The 16428-nt window shown below is 47.4% G+C and overlaps 1 protein-coding gene across 1 annotated transcript; it reads left to right on the top strand.

Moving 5' to 3' along the window:
- Nucleotides 1-3371: 3371 nt before the first annotated feature.
- On the top strand, nt 3372-15718 carry LOC139351196 (F-box only protein 41-like). Its single transcript, XM_070992967.1, has 17 exons — nt 3372-3635; nt 4448-4604; nt 4903-5439; nt 5559-5638; nt 6460-6532; nt 7316-7561; nt 8650-8702; nt 8943-9092; nt 9862-9989; nt 10108-10331; nt 11182-11297; nt 11637-11789; nt 11990-12085; nt 12799-12917; nt 13791-13949; nt 14047-14162; nt 14805-15718. The coding sequence occupies exons 2-17, from the start codon at nt 4470-4472 to the stop codon at nt 14856-14858; spliced, it is 2439 nt and encodes an 812-aa protein (XP_070849068.1). The 5' UTR covers nt 3372-3635; nt 4448-4469; the 3' UTR covers nt 14859-15718.
- Nucleotides 15719-16428: the final 710 nt, after the last annotated feature.

Genomic DNA, 16428 nt, shown 5'->3' with positions numbered 1-16428 from the left:
TCATCATCATCATCATCATCCTCATCCTCATCCTCATCATCTTCTTTATCATCATCTTCACCATGAGGACAAAGATTTTGTGTCATCATCATCATCATCATCACCTTCATCATCCTCATCAGCACCATGACCGGACAAATATTCTCTACCTTCATCATCATCATCATCAGGACAAACATCTTCATCTTCATTATAAATGCCATCTTTTTATAACCGTCTTCATCGTCTTGAGCATTGTCACCATCATCACCGTCACTGACATCTTCCTCTTTGTGAAGAGCATCATCATCGTTTTCATTCTCATGGTGACGACCTTTTCATCCTCTTATCATCATCATCATCACTGAGTATCTTCTTCATCACTACAAATGTCTTTTTTAGTACTACACATCACTGTCTTCATCATTGAGATCCCATCGTCATCCTCTCGAGCAGCCTCATCTTCATCATCCCTCAAGTCATCGTCACAGATTCCTGTAGCCGTTCTGTTCATTCGTCACCAGGCAGCTGTTGTCCGTCTCTCAGTCCTGTCTCACTTCCTGTCTCACTTCCTGTCTCTGGCTCTCAGCTCTCAGCTCATTGGTTCCCGCTGAAGACGTGAACCTTTAAAAACGTTACAAATATTTAGTTTCATGTTTAAAAGCTCCATCAAACAGCTGCTCTGTGTGTGTGTGTGTGTGTGTGTGTGTGTGTGTGTGTGTGCGTGTGTGTGTGACTGAGTCAGAATAAACAACCACTGAACAGTTAGCAGTTAGCATTCACTGCTAATCTGAACACGAAGGAAAACAGAGAATATCACCAGACACTCTCTCTCACGCACTCACACACACACACACACACACGCACACACACACACACACACACACACACACACACACACACACACACTCTGCAGGATTTTGGTGCCCTCCAGTGTTCATGAGTCAGAACTACAACTCCTCTGGAGTCCATCCCTCGAGTACTGTACACGTTCGAGGTTGCTGTACTTTACTTGAGTATTTCCATTTAATGCAGTGAGAAAAGTACTTTTCATACTTTCCACTCAGCTCGTCACACTTTTAGATACGAGGTTCTGACAGGACGCCGCGCTGCAAACATGTGATGATCTTCTACAATCTGAAGCAGTGATGAAGATTAAAGCAGCAACAGGAGATGAAGGAGTTCAATGAGCTGAAACACCTACAGCAGGAACATGGATGAACACATGAATGAACACATGAATGAACACATGAATGAACACATGAATGAACACATGAACGCACACATGAATGAACACATGAACGCACAGGAACATGAATGAACACATGAATGAACACATGAACGCACACATGAATGAACACATGAATGCAGCAGGAACATGAATGAACACATGGATGAACACATGAACGCACACATGAATGAACACATGAATGCAGCAGGAACATGAATGAACACATGGATGCAGCACTAAAATGAATGAACACATGAATGCAGCAGGAACATGAATGAACACATAATGAACACGTGAATGAACACATGAACGAACAGGAACATGAATGAACACATGAATGAACACATGAACGCAGCAGGAACATGAATGAACACATGAATGAACACATGAACGCAGCAGGAACATGAATGAACACATGAATGAACACATGAATGAACAGGAACATGAATGAACACATGAATGAACACATGAATGAACAGGAACATGAATGAACACATGAATGAACAGGAACATGAATGAACTAGTGCTGTAAAATAAATATTGCGTTATTAAGGCAGATCAATTTTAACGGCGTCATTTTTTTTATCGTGCGATTAACGCTCTTTGTGACCTCGTGAACTTGTAGTTTTTTAGAAGCTGTGTCCACTGCTAGTAACGTTACAAGACTACAGGATCCGATTGTAAACCGGAAACAAAACAATAGACACGCCCCACGCATGTTTGGTCTCGCCTGCTCGCTAGCTGTGAAAGTGTCGGCGGATGTCAGGCGCGAAACGCCGAAATGGACGCGAACAAGATTCTGAATAGAAACTTTAGTTTCAAAAAGTTGCAGATGGATCGACTGACAAGACCAAAGCTTTGACAGAGACAGATGGATACCGCAACTAAAAACAAGCTGACTGCAGCCAGAGACAAGTGATGTTCACTGTTTCTGGAGAGAAAGAAGAGGCTGATGAGCCTCTGCTGAACAAACACAGCATCACAGTCTGACTGCTGGGATGTTCAGAGGAAACTTCCATCCATCCATTTTTTATGCCACTTATCCCTTTTGGGGTCGCGGGGGGGGGGGGGGGGGGGGGTACACCCTGGGCCGGTCGCCAGCCGATCGCAGGGCACAAACACACAACCATTCACACTCACACTCACACTCACACTCACACTCACACTCACACTCACACTCACACCTAGGGGCAATTTAGAGTCACCAATCAGCCTAATGAGCATGTTTTTGGTCTGTGGGAGGAAGCCGGAGAGAAGCCACGCATGCACGGGAAGAACATGCAAACTTCACACAGAAAGGCCCGACCCGGGAATCAAACCTGCGACCTTCTTGCTGTGAGGCACGTGCACTACCTGCTGCGCCTCAGAGGAAACTTAAGAAAGGAAAGTTTCAGCCGTGGTTTAACTGCACTACAGGCTGAGTCCTACTTTACAATGATGTGACCTTTGACTTTATCTTGGATCTCCCTGTTTTGATCCCTTAGAAAGGGCTGCTGAAGGGACTTTTTTGTAACCAAGCATTTATTATTTTGTCATCTGTTTGTTGACAGCGTTAAACTGTGTGAGATTTGATTCATTCAAATGAGAATGTTAGTGTGAAATATAACACGACACGTTGTTTTCAATAAAAAAACATTTGCACAAGGCAACCGATCCACTTTTCCATGTTGATAACAGTATTAAAATGATAATTAATGGGACATTTAGAATAGATAAAAATGTGCGATTAAATATTTTAATCGATTGACAGCACTAGAATGAACACATGAATGAACACATGAATGAACACATGAATGAACACATGAATGCACAGGAACATGAATCCACAGTCAGCAGCACACTGACTGGAACACTTTACTCACACACAAGTACTTTTACTTCAAGCACTTGCAGTGTTCTTACTTCACTTTTGACATGCTGTTTTAATTCGTACACAAGATCAATAAAATAACGTCATGCTGGGGTCAAAGTTCATGACCTCCTCATCTTTTCACCTGCCGGCGGTGACGTACACTGCAGTACTTTAAGTAGATTTTGCTGGTAATACACACATACTTTTACTTCAATAAGGTTTTGAATGCAGGATCCCCCCCCCCCCCCCCCCCCCAACCTCTACATCAGGACTGACGCGTCACGCGGCTTTTACGTCAGCAACAGCAGCAGCACGCGGCAGCAACACGCCGAGGGGAGGGGGCGCGCGGGGCGGCGGTTGGAACGCACACACAAACTCACACACACACACACACACACACACACACACACACACACACACACACACAGAGCGTCGGCTTCCGCCGCTGCTCCTACACGAGACCTTTCCGGTACCGGATCGAGGGAGCTGATGGACGCGCGCAGGGAGACCACGGCGGCGGATTTTAGGACGAGCTGACCGACCGACACAGCGACGGATGCGCGTGCTGAACAGGTAACAGACAAGTGTTTCAGCCGGTAGAGCCACCGACAAACCGACGGGCTTTTCACCGGATTATTATGCTCTGTGAAATTCCGCCGAGCTGACGCACCGACACTCAGGTAACTAGTTTGACTGAGCTCACCTGTGCTGCTGTGACGTTTCCGGTGAACTGGACAAACGGTGAGTTTGTCTGGAGAGGAGGCACGAGATGTTTGTCCAAAATGTCTCATATTTGAAGAGTTGATCTGCAGAAACAGTCCACACCCACTGAGCTCTTTCTTCCTGCTCATCCATCCATGCTGAAGATTCCTGAACACACACACACACACACACACACACACACACACACACACACACACACACACACACACACACACACACAGTCAGTGGGGTGGAAGATGCATGCTTCACTTGGCGATTAGAAACACACACACATTAATGTGAAATCCTGCAGGCACGCGCACACACACACACACACACACATTTAGCTGAAGCTTTGCTGGTTTTAATCTGCAAATTTCAGTCTCATTAAATCTTTATCTCCACACAATCAATTATGTAGCACACACACACACACACACACACACACACACACACACACACACACACACACACACACACACTGACCCAGTTCTTACTCAGGTTTACTCATTCTTGAGGACTGTGTAATAGTGTGTGTGTGTGCGTGCAGATGGAGTTCTTTCGTCCTCCTCCTCCTCCTCCTCCTCCTCCTCCGGCGGCGGCGGCGGCGGCGCTGGTGCTCCGTCACTCTCCCTCCTGCAGTGCTCCTGTTGTTTCTGAGCTGCTCCTGTTTCTTCTTCCAGGTCTGCAGCTCCCTGGTGAAGCATGTCTTCGTCTTCCTCGGAGCTGCCCTACTTTTGTCCTCGCTGTGGGGACGAGTTTCGCTTCGCCTCTGTGCCTGAGCTCCGGTCTCACCTGGTCAGCCGACACACCTACGAGACCCTGCTGGTCCTGTCTCAGGTAATTCATATCGTGCTGACTCATTATCAATTAATCTGATTGATTAGTTGTTTGGTATAATAAATGCCAAGGAGACATCTTCAGAAGTCTTGTTTTCTCCAACCAGCAGCCCAAAATATTCAGGATGTTCAGTTTCCTGCCATGTATGACAAAGACAGAGCATCAAATCGTCATGTTTGAGAGGCTGGAGCCAGATCGTTTGGCTTGTTTTTCTCAAAAAATGATCCAAAATGATAAACCGATTGTCAGATCGATTCCTCGTCCTATGGGATGGCGCTAACGTGATCTTACATTTCAGGCTCGGGTTAGAAGCTCCAGACCTGATGCTCTCCTGCCACTGCCCGGCCAAGCTGTGTCCCACAGACAGAGCTCTTCTCTGGGCAAGGATGCCCCCAGCGTCCCCCTGCCACTGGCCTGCCTGGATCTCGCTTCCTCGTCTTCCTCTGTCCAGTTGCTCAGGGAAATGTTTGGCCTTTCAGATCGCGCTCTCCCCTCTTCTGCAGGACCTCCAGGGGACCCCTCCACCGCTCTGGCCCTCCCCAGCTGTCTGGAGCCTTTTCCTGGTGGTAACCTGGGCGAGGTACAGGTCCAGCTGGGCCTGGAGCTCGGGCTGTCAGTGGGGATCGGTCTGGAGGAGAGGCTGGGGCTGGGGCTGGATCGGAAAATCGCCCGGACGTTTGCGGAGGTGGAGGAGAGGGTGAACCGCCGCATGGGTCGACTGAAGGTGGAGCTACAGAGGAGGGAGGCGGAGCTAGAGCTGGAGAGGCGGGACAGGGAGCGACTGAAGAGTGAGAAACAGGAAGTGGAGGAGAGGGCGGCGTACATGTCCAGACAGGTGGGTGGAGCACTGATGCTGGAGCATCCATTTCACCTGCTTTTCAACCTGACTGACGTTTTTGAAGACATCTGGAAATCCAGCGAATGATTGGGCATCGGATGCTTTTTATCTGTCAGGTCTCTGCTGCCGTGGAGATGATGGAGCAGTTAAAGAAAGATCTGGAAGGAAAAGAGAAAGAGCTGCGTGAGCGCCAACAGTCAGTATCTCCAAGCTTTCTTTCCCTTTGTGTCCGAGTCCCTCTGAAGTTTCGTTTGTATACTTTGGAGATCCTTTCCAACACAAGCAGACTGTCGTTTGCTGTTTGTGTCATGAACGATCCACAGGTTTTCAGACTCAGTGCTGCCTACACTTCCTTCACACAGTGTTTAATATGAGTAGAAACGTGAATGTAGAGTTTGTGTCTGTGGAGTCCCGTGGGCGGGCCATCAGAACATAAATCCACATAGTGTACTCAGAGTCAGGGCGTCGTCCATGTTTGTACACGCATGGGCACAGCAAACAGGAACTGCCAGTAACTCATTAAGCAAGTCAGAACTTTTAACGGTGACAATTTGACCAAATGTAAACAAATAGAGGTTAAAAAAGGGCTCAGGTTGGAGCCCACAGCCACCCACTCAATCCATGGCAGCACTGTACTTCCTGTTTAAATCCCCCAAAGCATCATAAATATCCTTATCCTCCATAAGTCCGAAGAAAATAACGGGAGTGGCGACACAGTGGTGTGTGTCTACAGTGTAGAAGTTCAACGTAGATCAGCAATAGACAGAAACAGAAGTGCTGTCTGACACACCATGACGCACAGAGAGAGGAAACACACACACACACACACACACACACACACACACACACACACACTCAGCTGTGGTTTGCTGTGATGATAAACAGAAGATGACAGCTGACCTGAGGGTGTGTGTGTGTGTGTGTGTGTGTGTGTGTGTGTGTGTGTGTGTGTGTGTGTGTGTGTGTGTGTGTGTGTGTGTGTGTGTGTGTGTGTGTGTGTGTGTGTGTGTGTTGCAGGGAGATGATGAACATCGAGTGTTTTCTGAGGGACACGGCAGAGAAAGAGGCAGAGGCCAAGTCCAGACTGCAGGTGACCGTCTCATTTCTGGGCATTTAGCGACTTTTCTCATTTAAGTAAATCGAACAAACTTTTTTTAGCGTGTCTGTGGTGTTCGAAGGTGTGTGTTGATGGTGAGATTAGCGTATCTCAGCTCAGTCAAAACCAGTGAAATATATCCTTTTATACTCCAAAGATGGCTGACGTTACTCACTAATGAGCTACAGCTGTGTGAAGTCACTGTGAACCTCGCAGGATGATTCCCGCTCGTTAACCATGTCAGTTTGTGAGCTAGCTCTTCAATCTAACACGAAACGATGTGGGTCTGGTTTTCCGTTTGGCAGCTTGAAAACTGGTTCAGGTTAGCTAAAGATCCAAACAGTTAACTTAAGTTCAGTTCTGGGAATAAAACTTGTTTTGATAGCAGTTTTTTTTTCAGGTTAGCTGAAATGTTCAGTTTAATGTGAGCTGCTAAAATTGGTTCAGTTGGCGAACTGTTAGCTAACATTATCTCATCGTCTGGTTTTTTGTTCTGCTTATTTTTACTGAACATACAGTTTAGTTATACGCTGCCCCCTTTGCTGCTGTGGGGGTTAACTAATTGTTGAGTCTGTATGTTTAATGACTCAATCAAACTGGTTCCTGTTAGCTAACAGTTGCTTCAAGTTAGCTTGAGGTGTTGGATGTCAGTGAAAAATGTGTTTGCGGTCGAGAACCTGCTGTCGTGAGTTGAAGTGAAGCTGATTTGTTGAAGATAAAGGGAGATGCTTTCTGGGATGCTTCCCTGCTGCTGAAACACGCTGCGTTTGGTCTCAGGTGTTCATTGAGACGTTGTTGGAACGAGTCGACTGTGCGGAAAGACAGCTGCTGCTGCTCAACTCACACACACATCACAACCACTACACACACCACAACGGCAAATACACACACGCAGACGCATACGCTGACCCGTACGCACTCACAGAGGAGTACACACCTGTACCTGGCCGAGGAGGACGCAGTCTGGACGGCAGCACTGATGACGTCATCGCAGACCCAACGCAGGGAACCATCGGCAACCGGGTGAGAAAATCTGCGATTTCTGTAATATACCTCACAAAACTACCGTAATTTCTGGACTATTGAGCGCACCTGAATATAAGCCACACCAACTAAATTTAGAAAGAAACAAAGATGTGTACATATAAAGGCCGCACCTGTCTATAAGCCACAGGTGCCCACGTTGTAACATAAGATATTTACACAGAAAGATTTTTTCCATTTTTAATTACAGTAAATAAACGTTTTTTTCCAAACAGTGTCTGTAACATGGCAGTAAAACGACTGTAAACGTGCAGTAACACATGACCAGCCTAGCGGCCATAGCCTGTTAGCCTACCAGAAAACACAATCAAACTAGGGTCTTCCTCTGTGCATTATGTCCTCCACCCGTCCTGCTAGAGCGCCCCCTGGAGGCCGCTAGCCTGTAAAAATCTATAGATTCGCCGCTTCGTTGTTTAAGCCGCAGGGTTGAAAGCATGTGAAAAAAGTAGCGGCTTATAGTCCGGAAATTACGGTACCTTTACATTTGTAAACCTTGTAAAACACGTTTAAATCATATATGTGCCATTTGTGTCAGAGCTGCAAGTCTGTAGATAGTCCATACATGTTCATGTCCAAAACTCAGGATCGATGTGGACATTTCAGTTTGACCTTCAGGCTCATGATACCAAACCAGGTCGCTCAGTCACACACAAGCGTAGCTTCATACCTGCCGTTAGCGGACCGTAGGCTGTTTCATGGCAGCAGGCATGTTCACGCTTCGAGGTTTCCCAAGCAGGTGGACGATTGTCCAAACAATGAGACACAAAGCTCGGGATGCTGTCACCTGCCTCGTTAAGTCATTTCAGATACCTCCTAACTCATTTACGGCTGTTTGCATTGTGTTGAATGGAGCTTGGATCAACAGTCGTGTAGATTTCCGGTTTTATTTGAGATTTACGCACTTTTAGTTTGACACTGACGTCTCAGCAGCATGAACTCTGCTCACTCCACATCTCGTCCTTCCTCCTTCTGTCCCAGTCTTTCTTTCATTTTCTTGCTCTTTTGTCAGTTTTGTCCTGTTGTCCCTGTTCCTCTTCATCCTTCTCCTCCTCCTCTCCCTCCTCCAGAGGAGTTACAGTGTCTCCGGCTCGGACGGACTGGGCAGCCACCATCACTACAGGTACCTGAACAGTGTTCCTCTGTCGAGACCAGTTTGGACCATGATGCATCTGAACCTGCAAGATTTGATCACACTGCACCATGGAGCATGAATTTAATCTTTTATTGAACATTTTATCAATAACGTCATTTTTCACATTTTTCACAGTTTTGAACTCTTTCATGTTGGAGATGAGTTCAGGGTTCTGCTGAAAGAGCGCTCATGTTTCTGTGGATGTCTTTCTGCTGTATCCTCTTCCAGCCGTCTGACCGGCCAAATGCGGACCTTGTCTCTGGGTTCAGGGGGGTGGGACGGTGAGGGGGCGTTGGTCCATCTCCACCCCCACCACTACGCTCCATCAGGGACTCGACGAGAGAGGGGAGGAGGAGACGGGGGGAGAGAGAGACTGTGGTTCGTACAGTATTTGATTGTGGATGGCTGTCGCTGTAGACTCTTCTCTTGCTCCTCTCACACTGGATTTTTGGATAGAACAATATGTTGCAAGAAAAAAAGTCGAACAGGAGAAAATTTAGAAACAAGCATCATTTTTTGTGAGCCAGAAATGTCTTTTTTTTTCTTTTTTATCCCTTTAGCCAGCCCGTGACAGAAGAAAGCTTCACCACAGATGTATCGTTACAGTCCTCAGACATTGTCGCTTTCCAGTCAAACCCTGGTGCCGACATTACCCACAATGCAACTGCTGCCAGTTGTGTGCCGTGTCATGCTAATAGTGGCTAATGTAGCCCGGAGCAGAGGTCAGCAGCGGCTGCCGCGGGAGCCCAGCTGACACAGCGTCCTCTGGAGACGCCTGCTTCCGTGTTTCCATGTAGATATTTTCATGCCACCCACTGATGGCTGAGGATGAGTGCCTGAGCACAGCATCAGCTTTCAGGTCAGACCAGGCACAGTGCTGGGATGTAATGCTGCTGCAGCGTCACAAACAGCTGATTAGATTCATTAGGTCCAATAAAAATGTGTGTGTGCGTGCGTGTGCATGCGTGTGTGTGCGTGCGTGCGTGTGTGTGCGTGCGTGTGTGTGTGTGTGCGTGTGTGGAGGAGGTGAGTTAATATACTTTATTTCTCGCTTTCGTAATGTTCGATCGTCCTTCTGTTTCTCCTGTTTTTCTTCATCGTCTTGTCTCGTACTCCTCCTCCTCCTCTTCTTCTTCTGTGTGTCCAGGGTTGGCGAGGGAGGATCCAGGAGAACATGGACCAAGCGAAACCACCGTCACCACAGCACTGAGGAGGAGGAGGAGGATGAGGAGGAAGAAGAAGGATTCTGGAACAGCGCACACACACCTGCGTCAGGTAAAGCGTGCCTCTGCTCTCTGCTCCTGGTTCAGGTTCGTAGTCGAGCCGTGGAGTTTCTTTTCTTTCCTTCTCCTTATTTTCTTTCTCTCCCTCCTCTTCCTCCTTCTCCCTGCAGCAGCTCCCTCCTCCCTCCAGTCCACCCCGACCCATTGTCATGGCAACAGGAAGTTGGGGGCGGACACCTTGAGGTCGAGGGCGGGGCTTTTCTGTGTGTTTCCTTATTTGGACGTGCACTCCCTGCTGCGCGCGGCTGAGGTTTGTTCCGATTGGCGGTTTGTTGCTCGGCACCCAGTGGTTTGGACCCGCCTCCGGCTGGAGGACGCCCGGGTATCGGCCGAGGTACACGAGCCTTCATCATCTTCATCAGAAGTGTTTTCATCATCATCAAACTGTTACTGATATCATCATTTTTGTTAGAGTCGTTCTCGTCAACAGTTTTAAGCTGCTGTGTTCGTTAAACTCATCGACAACATGTTCCCATTATCATCATCTTCATCATGTCTTCTTCATTAAACAATGAGGTTCAGATAGATTCTCACCATCATCATCATCAGTCCAGTGATGTGGAGAAAGCCAGACGGTCTGGAGAGAAATTTAATGCGAGCATGATGATGCCACAAATTCTCTTCAATCGCCCGTAACGTGAAGCTGATGAGCCAGATGGTTTGAGCCATCCTCTGTGCAAAAAACTGAGCAGCTGATTGGATGAAGCATCTGTCTATCACTGTCTGTCACAGCCCAACTTCAACCAATCAGATCAACAAACCATCTGCTGCAGAGTGAGAGCGTCTTCAGTGCCGTCTCTGCTCATACAGCGAAGAAATACTCGCCACTTCTGATAATTCTCGCCGTCGTCTAAACCACGCCTGTAACTGCCAGTGGTTCCTCACAGGATTCTGATTGGTCAGAACCTCTGAGGTCCGGCAACAAGCACATAGCTTGGAACCGCGAGACGGATTCTCGTGAGTGATTGTAACGCGAAGCACGACGTGTCGGTCACCTCATCGCTGCAGCTGTTAGCAACAAACAGGGAAGGAGTGCACCTGTGAGGACAGTGCTCAGATTAATGTACTCTCTGTGTGTGTGTGTGTGTGTGTGTGTGTGTGTGTGTGTGTGTGTGTGTGTGTGTGTGTGTGTGTGTGTGTGTGTGTGTGTGTGTGTGTGTGTGTGTGTGTGTGTGTGTGTGCAGTTCCTGACCACTCTGTCTCAGTGGTGTACTCAGACTCAGTCCATGGTTCTCAACAACCTGAAGCCTCGAAACAGACGAGCTGATGAGGCGCGAGAGGATTACCACAGGAGCACTCGGTAAGACCTGAACCTGAACCTGAAACTGAACCTGAACCTGAACCCGAGCCCCGTCCAATACCTGTGTGACACACACACACACACGCAGCTCTCAGGGATTAGCGCTCAGCAGTGTGGCATGCTGGGAAGCTTTTCAAAGCTTTTCTTATCTTTTTTGAGCTGAAAAAATGCATGTTGCCTTGGTAACAGTCTGTAATTTCAGTCCAGCTCTTGCCTGATTGGTCAGAACAGAACAGACAACAGGAAGACGCAGAAGCAGCAGAACACCAACCAGAGAAGAGATGTGCTCCCTGTGCATTGTGGGTACTGTAACCGGCCTGTGTGTGTTTCTGCTCTCAGCGGCAGCGTGGAGTCGGGGGTGGAGGCCCTGCTGCGCTCAGCGGGGGGCAGTCTGCTCCACCTGTCTGTCTCTCAGTGTCCTCACATCCTCACGGACAGGACGCTGTGGCTGGCCAGCTGCTACTGCAGGAACCTGCACACGCTCACATACAGGTGACTGCTTACCCACCTGTTCACCTGGCTGTCTGTGTTCCTGCCTCTTACCTCCTTCAATACGTTACCTGTCTGACTCTTCACCTGTCTGTGTACCTGTCTGTGTACCTGTCTGACTCTTCACCTGTCTGTGTACCTGTCTGTGTACCTGTCTGACTCTTCACCTGTCTGTGTACCTGTCTGTTTACCTGCACCCACAGGAGTTCATCAGATCCTCTTGGTCAGGAGGTTCTCTGGGCCCTGGGTGCAGGCTGCAGGAACATAAGCAGCCTTCAGGTGGCGCCAGCTCACCCCTGGTCAGTACACACACACACACACACACACGCACACGCACACACACACTGTACATTAGTCTGAACACTGTCCTCACACACACAGCAGGTAAATGGTCAATCTGTGGTTGGCATTCTGAGCTTTTGTAAAACGATGATGAGGACGGTCAGAGGGTGTGTGGCTGTACAGGTGAGAAAGGGGCCTTCGGCGCCCACGGCGTCTCTGTGGTCACTCAGTTTAAATGTTGATCTGTCCAATCACACAGCAGAGTCCATTGACAATAACTGGCATTCGCGTTGAGTCCTGTGATCGGTGAACAGGTGGCATTTCTGAGGTTGGATCGATCGGTTCAAGCTCATTCAGTGAGCCGTGAAACAGAAAAATGAGGTTTCAGCTGCATGCAAACACAGTGAGGACGATCACAGAGCAGGAGGCCTGAGTCCTGCTGGACTGGCCGGGTTTGGGCGTCCTGGATCTGAGGCCAGTCTGAACACGTTATCTTCCCTGATGATCCTTCAGCGTGAGGAGTTTACAGACATGATGTCAGCGACGTCTCCATAACGTCACTTCTTAAGTATCAAACATGTATGATGTAGCGCAGCGTAGCAGAGTAACATGGTTCATGACTGGTTTAGCTAGCTGTACCTAATAAACTGGCCGTGGGTCTACACCTCTCTGTTTAATGCAGCCCACTCCTCAAATTTAACACGTCACTTGTTCTCTCAACAACCCACAGCCAACAACCCACTCGTTTTGGAAACCGTTGCCTGCAGACGATTGGTCGATGCTGGCCACGCCTCCGCTCGCTCAGTGTGGGCGGGGCTGGCTGTGGGAGTCAGGGGTTGGTTGCTTTGGGTAAGTTTTTTTTTTTTTTTTTAATCTAGTTTTTTGAATGTTTTGGTGCAATTATTGCAGCTGCTTAATAACTGGATGAGGGTGTAAGATGTTTGCATTTATTCTCCCACACACTATCTGTTTTCACATTGTATTGACAGGTACGGTTTTCAGAGAAACACTGCTGTTTATTTTCAGTTTTAAAAAAAAATACTATTATTATTATTATTCTTATTCTTATTATAGTAGTGACATCGCAGTTAACAATCAACCTCTGCTAAAGACTCTGACTTTGTGCATATATTCATAATATCAGCTTATATTCAGGTTATTGTCTTTCAGTGCATTTTATCAGGTTGTTTGCAGATGATGTCGCCTTGCTCTTTTGTTGCAGTGCGAACTGCAGATGGAGGGCAGGAAGTACGATAACACAACTCAAAACTCGCTCCTCTTGAAAACTGTCCTGAATTCAAAAAATGTGAAGGATTCTAAGTTTAAAACAACAAACCTTTAAACACCGAAACACTACAGAACAGCGCTGAAACGATTAGTCGAACGATCAGTTAACCACTCAGCTGCTGTCACGTCTCCAACGTGACCATTTGCTCTTTTCTTTGTTATTATGAACTGAATATGTTCGGATTGTGGACTGTTGAAGAAATACGACACCTGGAAAATTCTCTTGGACACTTTTCACCTTTTCTTCACATTTTATAGACTAAACAAATAATCCACTGATCAATCAACACACGGAGACTCTGGAAAGACTTTGGTAATAAAACGTAGTAATTGGTAACATAATGGTCAGGAGTGACACATGATGAGTTATGATGTGTGTGTGTGTGTGTGTGTGTGTGTGTGTGTGTGTGTGTGTGTGTGTGTGTGTGTGTGCAGTGCGTAGCTGTGCTGACCTGCAGGTGCTGGAGTTGGAGCGTATTACCGACCTCGGCCTGCAGGCGGCGACCGAGCTGTGTGAAGCAGGACTGAAGAGACTGGAAACACTGGTCCTGACACACACACCTGTCAGCGGTCAGGCCATCCTGCACTTCCACAGTGAGACACACTAACTGTCCTCTGAACACACACATATTAGTGTTTTTATTATTCTGTGATGGAAATGACTCAGAGAGCGTCGTCTGTGTCACTGCAGGTACGTGCGATAACATCCGATCTATAATGGTCGAGATCTCTGCGTCCGATTACTTTGAGGACCCGGACACTCAGGAGGCTCAGCATCTGTTTGGAGAAATCCTCACCACACTGAAGGTAGAAGACCAGTTCAACCCTGGTCTCTCATTGGCTGGCTCACATAATGTATATAAGGATGCCTTAATCATATTTCAGTTTAACAGCTAAATCAAGTTAGATTCAACTGAAGGACCCCACCAAACAAACATTCACGGTGGAAAATCGCTCCGCTGCCGTCAGTCTGCAGCTCGCTCATTAGCTGTTACACCGCTGACGCTTTCATCCCAACGAGCTGCGCACGCACGCACGCACGCACGCACGCACGCACGCACGCACGCACGCACGCACGCACGCATGCACGCCGCGGCCTGAAGGCCTGTCATTGGTTTAACACTCGGCCAGCTGCTGTCCATCAAACACAGACACACCCCAGGAAAAGGAGCTTTCTCTTTGTTCTTAAGAACAAAAATCCATCAATAACATATTTCAAACACGCTGACGTTATTCAAGGCGATGATAACTAAACATGATTTCAGCCGGACTTTCAAGCCTGAAGGAGGAACTTTAACTCGACTACGACTCTGCTGTATGTATTATATTACTGTTAACTTGTTTACTAAGGGTGTGTGTGTGTGTGTGTGTGTGTGTGTGTGTGTGTGTGTGTGTGTGTGTGTGTGTGTGTGTGTGTGTGTGTGTGTGTGTGTGTGTGTGTTTTCTCAGGTTCTTCAGAAGCATCCCGGACTCTGTGACATCTTGCATGTTAAAGCTGAATGATTCTGCTGAGCACACACACACACACACACACACACACACACACACACACACACACACACACACACACACACACACACACACCTGTTTGTACTTCATATATGTGAGGACCTTCATGGCTCAAATCCCAAACCTGAACCAGACCCTGATTTCTAAAGCCGGTGCTCTGTCCCAGCGTCCCAGCGTCCCAGCGTCCCAGCGTCCCAGCGTCCCAGCGTCCCAGCGTCCCAGCGTCCCAGCGTCCCAGTGAGGCAGCAGGAAGCGCCTGCTTATGTGACGTCCAAGAAGTCAAACTGGAACCTGACCGGGGTGGAGGTCCATCACAGCTCGCTGAGCTCAGGAGTTTTGTCGGTTCTTACTGAATTTCTCTGTATTCAGGAGGAGCTAACACAATTTAGAAATCAATTCAATCAAGAATCTAGAGGCATGTTGGTCCGTACTCGTGACTTATTTTGAAAGTTTTCTGTCACATAAAAAATTTTAGGCCAGCGAGGCGAGTCAGAATCACTGAGACGATATTTTTCAGGCATGTGACAGTGTTAAGGAGGACAGACGTTGTGTATTAAACGCCTGTGGACCTCAGGCGGCTTCCTGCTGTTTTTGGCTCCCATCACACGTTTCCTTCCCGTGGGCTCGTTTTTCTCTGCAACATATCAGACCTGCACAGTCCTTTACTGAATCCCTTAACAGAAACTTTGTTTCACTAAAATGTGTCACGAACCCTTTTTTCGACCACCTTTAAGTCTTTTTTTGCACGGTATAAAGAAAAACTTTATTGTTTTAAACAAACCTTTTATTCTACTGTAAAATCCTGTTCTGGCTGTATTTAAAACCATAAACAAACCTTTAAGCTTTGCTTGTCAAACTCTTGGTCCTAGCAGTGATTGAAATTTGTTTTACATGTTAGTTAAAGGAAATATCCTGAACAAAAGTCCCAGATTCCTTAGAGAGGTGAGGTGCCATCCACAGTCGCCACATCATCAGATAATGAGTTTCTAATGTTTTTAGTGCCAAGAACAGCAGTATTTATTTTAGTAAGAGAAAGCTGCAGGTCATCCAGGCCTTTATGTCCTGAAGACACACCTGGAGTTTAGTGAACTGACTGGTGGCAGTGTTGGATTCATGATGGACAACAGCACAACAAAAACTAAATGCAGCAGAAGCAAATCTCATTTATTTCCTCTAAAGCTGTCTGCTTGCTGGGCAAATGTGGAGCAGTACAAAGTACAGCATCTCCCTCTGAGATGTAGCAGAGTGGAAATATTCAGTGCAAACACCTCAAATCTAAATGGAACGTCTGACACTGCAGAACACGCTGATCCGCATTCGATCAGATCTGTGATGATCTTCAGACGCCTTCAGGTACGCTGACGGCAGCAGAAGCCTGAAAAGAGAAAATGCTGCATTCATTCCTCCAAGTTCAAACAGGAGAAACCAAACCACTGTTCGACACCTGGACCTCACCTCAGGGACTCACCACAGTGTCCTGCACGGCCTCACCGTCCTGCGCACCTGTCCACAGGTGAGCATCCCACAAGTCACTGTCACAGATGGAAAACCTGTCCGTCCCTCA

The sequence above is a fragment of the Chaetodon trifascialis genome, chromosome 23 (genome assembly GCF_039877785.1).
Source record: "Chaetodon trifascialis isolate fChaTrf1 chromosome 23, fChaTrf1.hap1, whole genome shotgun sequence".
NCBI classification, from domain to species: domain Eukaryota; kingdom Metazoa; phylum Chordata; class Actinopteri; order Chaetodontiformes; family Chaetodontidae; genus Chaetodon; species Chaetodon trifascialis.
The sequence above is the reverse complement of the archived record's forward strand: the minus strand, read 5'-3'. Positions and strand labels throughout refer to the sequence as shown.